Source organism: Ovis aries, chromosome 11 (assembly GCF_016772045.2).
Source record: "Ovis aries strain OAR_USU_Benz2616 breed Rambouillet chromosome 11, ARS-UI_Ramb_v3.0, whole genome shotgun sequence".
Taxonomy (NCBI): Eukaryota; Metazoa; Chordata; class Mammalia; order Artiodactyla; family Bovidae; genus Ovis; species Ovis aries.
The window spans coordinates 40,076,142-40,084,493 of record NC_056064.1 but is presented as its reverse complement, the minus strand read 5'-3'; the positions used below and the strand labels follow the sequence as shown (position 1 = coordinate 40,084,493).

The following is an 8,352-nucleotide window of genomic DNA, read 5'->3' as shown; positions in this document are numbered from 1 at the left end:
GGAGGACTGACTTGGGGGATGAGGGGTGAGGGGGGTGAGGAACCACGGGGGATGAGGGCAGGAGCTCTGTTTAACCCTTCCTTGCCTGTGTCCCACATCTCCAAGCCCTGGTTTTTTCAGGACCAACCGCAGGGGGGAGGGCACCCTGAGCTGCACAGCTGGGATTCCAGCCCCCTCAGCCTGACCCTGCTTCTGAGGAGCCAGTGGGGAAGGGGAGTGGGAGGTGACTTGAGCCGCGGATGAGAATCTTGAGAGGGGACCCGGGGACTGGTTGGCTATCTGGGTGTCCTGGGTCTGGTGGTAGCAGCCCAGAAGCACATGTGCCTCCTTGGCCGAGAGGTCTGCCTCGGACCTGTGCTGTGAAGCGGCCCCTCCAGCCTCCCCAGATGTGAGTTCAGGCTGCGGGCTCCCCGCCAGGTCAGAAGCAGAGCTCAACGAGGGAGAGAAGCGCAGAGCCTGGAATTTGGGGTCTGATCCAAGCTGTCGCCCTGACTTCAGCTCCCTGGTCTGTAAAAGGCCCTTCATAATCCTATCTTTATGGGCAGCTGTGAGCACAGGAGGGGGAAGGTTTATGGAAGGTGGTAGACCGAAGCGAATACTAAATCCTCCTCGCATCAGGCCCACGTCCATCTGCGTCTGGACTGTTGAGCACCGCCAGCCCACTCTCTCCTCTCCCGGTACTGCTGACCCATCTGCTTCCTGTCCAGCCACTAGGCCGTGGCTCCTCGAGGGCAGGGACCACGCCTGCCTCATTAACTCCGCGCCCAGCACCCGGCCTGGCGTCTATGCCAAGTGGGTGTCAAGGAATGACCGTACCTCCTCTTCCCTCCCTTGGGCCTCGCCCGCCATTCAACTCCCCACCCGCAACCCCTGGCCAGGCACCAGCTGGACTCAAGAAGGAGGAAGGCCATTTACTGGAGACAAACACTTTATTATCGTGAAGTTTGGCTACAGGGAGAAAGTGGGGGCCGGGGTGGAAAGTGAACAGTTGAGTGTTTCTCTCTCACCTCGTCACACAAGCCCCCTCATCTTTCCTTTCCATGTTCCCAGTCTCACCCAGCAAGGCAGAGACACACGACCATCTGCCTAGCCCGAAAGAGAGTCAGAATCCTGACCCCAACCCCGGTGGGTTGGAGCAAGGTCATGAGCCTCATGGCGTCTATAGCGCATCCAGAAAAACAAGAGGCGTCACTGATGCCTGGGCTCCCCACACGAGGAGTCAAAATGTGCCTGAAAAAAGTCTTAAAAAGAAGAAGTTTCCCCAGCAAATTCATGGGACCCCAGGGTCAAGCATCCCACTCCAGCTGCCTCTGCTGGGCTTCATGCCCGAATGCAGGGCTGGAGCCAGGGGGCAAGGACCCAGTCGGGGAACACTGCTGTTTAAATATTAAACAGGGCTGTCTCGTCTCCCACCTGGGAGACTTCCCGATGCTTCCAAGGGCCCCGAGGAGGGCACCCTCAGGGTAGGGGTTCACTGCAGCTTTCCCCAGAACCCACAGCGGAGCCAGACCTGGAGCAGCTACAAGAAGTAATACTTGGTATTTACCAACTCCCTCCCAGTCCCAGTACACAAGACGGGGAGTTTTCCCCACATGGAGGTGGAAGGAAGGACCCAGGAGCCTGGGGCTCCTTTCTGTGCTTCCCTGTCTTTAAATATTAGATTTAAATAAGCATAAATATTAAATACAGAGATAAATACACAAGAGGGGAAGAGCTGTGCTCAGGGCTCGGCAAGGTAGCGCAGGCCACGGTATGCCAGCCCCAGGAAACGCTGCAGCTGGGAAGCAACCAGGACTCCTCCTGCTCGGCGCTGGAAGGCCGACGTGAAGGTCGGCATGGTGCCCTGGGTGGGCTGCACAGCAGGGGCCACCCCCAGGTCCTCCATCTGTGGGGGAAGATGAGGTCAGCAGTCAGGGCAAGTTGGCACAGGGAGGGAAGGCCGGGGGCTGATGGGCTGTGGAAGATCCAGGGTTCACAGTGGAGCCAGGACAAGAACCAGGTCCAGGGACTTGGCTCCGCCCTAGAGAACTCCAGGGCCCCAGGCTTGCAGCACTACCTTTGGGGACCAGCTCCCAACGAGACTCACCTGCAGCCAGATGTTGGTGGCAAAGTCGGTGACGTCCAGCTGCAGTGTGTCCAAGGTGGGAGCCAACTCTGGGGAGATGCCCGCCAGGGCCTGCAGGAGGCCCTGGTAGAGAAAGAGGCCGCCGTGCAGTTGGTCTAGGCAGCTCGTCTGGGGGGTCGGGTGGGAGAGTCAGGGGACGCCGCCTGGGATGCTCCCCTCAGGGCCCCTGCGTGGAGCCTAGAGAACTGGGGAGCCTTCCAGGTCAGCCTACCCTTCCGCCCCCTCATCTCCCTTCTCCCCTTGGGACACTCACCAGCTGCAGGGACTGGCTGGAGCAGCTGCTTAGGGGAGCCTGGGGGATGCCCAGAGAGTGCCCGAGCAGTACCAGCTCCTCCGGGTGGCACAGCTTGTGGGTGGCACACTGCGGTGGGAGGGATGCTGGGTGAGGGGCCAGCTCCTCCTCCTCCCCGAGCGCCCCCACCTCTCCACCCCCACATCTCCGCCTCCCCACCCGTCCTGCCAGGCTTCTCAGCCCCCTTCTTCCATCCAAGCTCCCAGCCGACCCTTCCCAGCACTAGAGGCTCTTCCCCCAGTTCCTCGCCAGCCGCCCTCCGGGCTGGGCCTCTCCTGATTCTCCTTTTCCCCCAGTGTCTTCTCTCACCGTGTGTCCCTTCCTGCTGCCCTTTCCCACGCTGCCCTTCAGCCCTGCTCTCTCCCTCAGCTCCCCCCCTGCGCCTCCTTCCCTCCCTGCCCTGCTACAGCATCTGTCCCCTCCCTGTCCCCACGCTGGCCTCCCTCACTCACCAGCCTCTCCTGCAGCTCGGCGCCATCAGCCTGGATTTTCCTCACTTGCTCTAAGCACTTGAGCAGGAAGCTCTGGGGCAGGGAACGGGCAGGGCCAAGGGGGGTGGCTTCGTGCACCGTCCAGAGCGCGCTGTGCCAGAGGAGCAGCTGCAGGGCTGGGAGCAGACAGGGGCTCAGGAGAAGTGCAGACCTTTCTGGAAGCCCAGGCATCCCTGCCCGCTGCCACAGCTCTCCCCTCCCAGGACCCAGACACTCACCCATCAGCTTCATGGGGCTCTGGGCAGAAGGCTCAGCCAAGGGTCTGGGTGAGGCTGTAGGTTCTGGGTTCTGTCAGGGACCAGCTCCGGGGGCCTTTATACTCAAGCCCATGGAGGCCTGGGAGGAAATTACCTGGTGCTGCGACTAACGCTTAGTAATAGCTTCCCAAGTTTTATGCAAATTTGTTGTCCAGGACAATGCAGGGGGGTTGGGACCAAAAAAAAGTGTTTGCGAAAGTTTTGTGAAATTGTGGAATCTCTGATTCTTCTTTGACGTCTTGCCCCCCTCAAACTCCCTTCCTCCCCTCAGCCCCACCCAGGTCTGAATTGCCCCAGAGTGTTTGAACTAAACCTCTGAACCAAACTGAGCTAATGATAAAAGGCCGGGAGGCTGGAGTCTGGTTGAACCTCAAGGAAGAGGCAGGCCTGGGGCCCTCCTCCGTCCCTCCCTCCCCTGGCATATCTCCTGGGTCAGCCCCATTAGCCACTCTCTCGGGATCCTTAAGCCACCTGCTCCCTAGGCCCCCAATTTGGAGAAGGAAGAAGCTAGTTTCCTCATTTCTATCCCGCCAGGTCCCAGGCGATAGAGATCGCCTCTCTGATTGCCCTCTTGAGGGGCCAGAGGCCTGAGGTAGGGACGTTGGGGTCCGGCCGCCTGTCCCCACCCCACACTCTGATGGGCATCCTCCCGGTCTCCATCCTGAACTGATTAGCTGGGAACTCCCCAATCCCCCCATGACTCATCCCTTTGCCCCCGGAATCCTGGCAGAGACCAGAGGAAACCGGATGTCTGTCCCGGATGAAGCAAGACCCTTCGAGGCTCTTGGGTCACCTGACCTTGTCCCTCCTCCTCCTCTTGCACTGACCGCCCCCCACCCCCACCCCCGGCCAGTGCCTCAGCACTTTGGAGTTGAGGGTCTGGGACAGGTGGCTTCCCTGGCGGGGTTCACTGCCAGCGGGCGAGTGTGTGCTGCCCTGAGGGGAGAAGGGCTGGGGTGAGAAAGAAGAAACCTCCTGGCCTCAAACCCAAGAACCACGCGCTGTCCAGGCTGGGAGAACTTTAGGCGTCTGTTCCAACACTGTGAACTGGGTCAGTGAATGAAGAGGCTCGCCCAAGGTCATGGATAGCAGAGTTGGAGTTATAACCCAGACCTCTGCCTCCAGTATGAGCGTTTTCCATAGGCCATGGGGCCTGCCTGGGGCAGTGTGGCCGACTGCATCTGAGACTGTCACTTTCTCTCCCAGTTAAGCCCACCAGGTGCCTTAACAGTCTTGGGAAGAGGAGTGGGTGTGTCTAACTGGTCCAGGCCATCTCTGGGGTGGGGGTGCCCTCTGGTGGTCACAGCTGGCAGGGCCAACAACCATGAATCAATTCATGTCCTGCTTCTGGTCCTGGCCACGCTGGACAGCCCTGGCCCTGCTGGACAGCCCTGGCCCTGACTCTACCTTAGGCCAGGACACTGATTAAGCCTAGTTCTATGCCCACCTTCATGGGAAGAGTGAATTTAACAGAACTGTTGGGAGTCAGGGCAAGAGTTCTCACAATCATGCCTTCTCTCCCTCGCCTTAACCTCCAGAGTGCACAGCCCACCCCAGATAATGTGTTGGGCACTCCCCGTTGTTGTTCAGTCGCTAGATCTTGTCCGACTCTTTGCAACCCCACGGACTGCAGCACACCACGCTTCCCTGTCCTCTGCAGTCTCCCGAAGCTTAAATTCTTGGGCATTGAGTCCATGATGCCATCCAACCATCTCATCCTCTGGCACCCTCTTCTCCTGCCTCCAGTGTTTTCAGCATCAGGGTCTTTTCCAGTAAGGCAGCTCTTTGCATCAGGTAGCCAAAGTATTGGAGCATCAGCATCAGTCCCCCCAATGAATATTCAGGGTTGATTTCCTTTAGGATTGACTGGTTTGATTTCCTTGCAGTCCAAGGAACACTTCCTGCACATTGGCAAATGCACTCTTTTAATAAACCTTATGACAAAATTACCAGAAAGATCTCCCCCTTTACAGAAGATGAATCTGATCTTGAAGAGGTTAAATGACGTGTCCCAAAATAGCAGAGCCAAGGTCTGCCCTGTGCCAGAGTCTTCAGCTCTTAGCTATCGAGTCTCTGCGTTCCGCCTTCCTCACCTGGGACCAGGCCAGCTCTGGACCCAAACTTTAATTTTCGCTTACAGTGCAGCTGTGTCTGATGTTTGGCTCAGAAAATGCTGATTCTAACAAGGGTGGCCGGAATGGTGAAAGGACTCAGGATGCTGATTTGAAAAAAGCAGACTTAAAAAAAAAAAAGCTTTTTTTGGTGAAGGGGCTGCTCCTTGTGGCACCTTAGTTCCCAGACCAGGGATCGAACCTGTGTCCCCTGCAGTGGCAACACAGAGTCTTAACCCCTGGACCACCAGGAAATGTCCACAAACTGGCAGTTTTGTCTGGCAAAGAGGAGAGGGTTGTTGTGTGGTTTCAGGGACCAGAAGTGGGATAGGGAGTGGAAGCCACGGCCAGCCAATTTTCAGCTCAAGAAGAGAGTGTTCTAACTACCGGAGGTGTTGAAGGATGGGGTGAGCTGCTTCCAGAGAGAGTGGGACTGTCTGGCCAGGGAGGTGTTCTGGCCTCCATCCCATACGGAGAGAATCTGGGTGAATGCTGGCTGACAATTAGAGGGCACCTCTTATATGCCAGGCACCTTCCATTACACTTTCTTCTTTCATCCTATCAACCGAGTGTGCAGAATCTCCATTATAGACAAGGGTTGGCTTCAGAGCAGGGAAAAGCCCAAGATCACAGAACAAACTGGGGGCAGGATTTGTGGCCGCCCTTCCTGAGCCCCCGTCATTCTCATTACACTGTCTTCCTATTCAGAGATGCACTTCTTGGATGACAGCTCAGCCCAGGTTTCAGCCCCGCCCGTGAGAGAATAAAGACCAGGCAGAGAGAGAGTTACTGGTTCTGATACATGTGGGCTGGGCCAGACTGAAACCGTCTCTCAAAGGGCCTGGCCCCAGAGACCCCTAGCTGTTGTTCATCCTCCCAGCTTCCTCAGGGCTTTCCTAATTATTTCTCAATAGCCAGAGCGGGTGGGTAGCTTCCACTCACACTTCCTGTTTTCATCTGGAACTGGGGCTTAGAGCACATCCCACCCCCCAACCCCTTTATTTTTGGCCACGACATGCACCGCATGGGGATCTTAGTTCCGTAACTAGGGATCAAACCTGTGCCCCAGCTGTGGATGCCCTGAGTCCTAACCACTGGACTGCCAGGGAAGCCCCAGAGTGTCTTTATACAGGCTCTGGAGTAATGCCTTTGCTGCAGACTTGGCCTGTGGGCTGAGATATGTACACCCCAAGTTGAGAGTGAGTGTTACATTTTTTGAAATGGCTGGAAAAAAAAAAGAATATTTTATCACATGTAAAAATCACAACAAGCCAGTGTTCATAAATAATTTGTTTAGGACTTCCCTGGTGGTCCAGTGATTAAGAATCTGCTTGCCAATGCAGGGAACATGGATTCAATCACTGGCCTGGGAAGATCCCATAGGTCGCAGGGCGACTAAGCCTGGGTGCCACGACTACTGAGTCTGGGCTCTAGAGCCCACAAGGCAACGACTGCTGAGCCCACACGGCAACTACTGAAGCCTATACACCTAGAGCTTGTACTCAAGACTAGAGCAGCCACCGCAACGAGAGGCTTCTGCACCTGGAGAGCAGCCCTGCTCGCTGCAACTAGAGAAAGCCCGCTCAGCAGTGAAGACCCAGCACAGCCAAAAACAAATAATTTGTTTACATATTGTTTATGCAAGTCCCCTTTCAAGAAGGACAGAAGTGAATAGTTGTGACTGCGGATATGGCTCACAAGTCTAAAAAACGTACTGTCAGACCCTTTAAGAACAGTTTGCAAACTATGTCCACAGGACACATGTACAAAGGGACACACAGAAATGTCCTCTGGAATGTTGTTTGTAACAGTTGGCCAATGGCCACCAGTAAATTAATAAATCGTGGCCCATTCATACCACGTATGGCTCCCCACCCTTCCAGAATAAAAACCCACGGGGAAAGGAGTTTGTTTTATTCAGTTGTGTTTTCAGTCCTTGGAACAGTGCTGGGTGTGGGTTTAAAGATGATTAGACCTCAAAACCCCTACTGAGTGAAAGGAACTTACTTTCAGGTGATACATCATTTGCAGAGATTTAAAAACTCAAGACAATACTGTATGTTGTAGTAAAAGTAGAAAAGTGTAAACTGGAAGGCTAGCCATTGGATTTAGCAGAGTGGCTGTCTTGAGGGAAAGATGGGCTTTAAACTTACCTTTAAAGATGGGCTTTTAAACTTTTGTTATTCTTTGTACTTCTCTGTAGTTTTCTAAAAAAAAAAAAAGACTGGAAGGTAGAGAACACAGTGAACTCTCCAAGCATAAAAATAACACTGAATTTCTCCAGGAAAAGGAAGCCAAGCCAAGGAGGATGGATTACAAGAAACTTCCAGATGCTGAGCAGACAGAAAAATGGTCCACAGACTCAAGGCGGGTGAGAACCAGGAAATCATGACAAATAACCCCACCTCTGTGAACAGCACTGATACACTCTGATCCATTACCAACCAGGAAAGGGTCTGGGGCACTCTGGGCTGGTGGTGACTTCAAGATCTGTCATTTTGAATGATAATAATTACAACTAATTATCACACACTCAGAAAGAGTCATTTCATTTATTTATTTTTGGCTGTGCTGGGTCTCCGTTGCTGTGTGGCTTGCCTCTGTGGTGAGCTGCGGCTACTCTCTCACTGCGTGGCAAGCGCTTCTTATTGTGGTGGCTTCTCGTGAAGCATGGGCTCCAGGGTGCGTGGGCTTCAGTAGTTGGGGCTCTGAGCCCTGGGCAAAGCCTCAACAGTTGTGGCACATGGGCTTAGCTGCTCTGCAGCATGTGGGATCTTTCCAGGTGAGGGATAGAACCCGTGTCTCCTGCACCGGTAGGTGGATTCTTTACCACTGAGCCACCAGGGAAGCCCCAGAAAGTCATTTTAAAGGTCAGGCAAAGTGGTCAAGGGCCAGAAGGACAGCAATGTGAGGACAAAAACCAACCAACCAGCAAGAAAACAGAGCCACAGGCTGAGACTGGAAGGCTGCACACACCCCACAGAACGGGACCCTCACTTGGCATCACATAGGCCAGGGTTCACGGCCCACCTAAGCCTGTCCTCACACCCTGGAAGGGTGTTGGGGCGGTGCTCAC

General features: G+C 54.9%; 1 protein-coding gene across 2 annotated transcripts; it reads right to left on the bottom strand.

The window, feature by feature from the left end:
• Window positions 1–910: 910 nt before the first annotated feature.
• Window positions 911–3,258, bottom strand: CSF3 (colony stimulating factor 3). Of its 2 annotated transcripts, none has more exons than XM_042256711.2 (5): window positions 3,127–3,258; window positions 2,870–3,024; window positions 2,379–2,486; window positions 2,087–2,233; window positions 911–1,885 (listed from the first exon to the last, which is right to left on the bottom strand). In XM_042256711.2, the coding sequence occupies exons 1-5, from the start codon at window positions 3,137–3,139 to the stop codon at window positions 1,721–1,723; spliced, it is 588 nt and encodes a 195-aa protein (XP_042112645.1). In that variant the 5' UTR covers window positions 3,140–3,258; the 3' UTR covers window positions 911–1,720. The 2 variants fall into 2 exon arrangements, with proteins under 2 accessions (XP_042112645.1, XP_042112646.1); XM_042256712.2 differs by having other exon boundaries at window positions 2,087–2,188.
• Between the last annotated feature and the right edge of the window lie 5,094 nt (window positions 3,259–8,352).

Excerpts from the sequence above, each read along its gene's own strand:
- CSF3 (XM_042256711.2), bottom strand. Across the intron at positions 2,487-2,869 it reads CCGAGCTGCAGGAGAGGCTG|TGTGCCACCCACAAGCTGTG; the intron begins GTGAGTGAGGGA and ends CTCCCACCGCAG. Across the intron at positions 1,886-2,086 it reads CCACCAACATCTGGCTGCAG|ATGGAGGACCTGGGGGTGGC; the intron begins GTGAGTCTCGTT and ends CTTCCCCCACAG.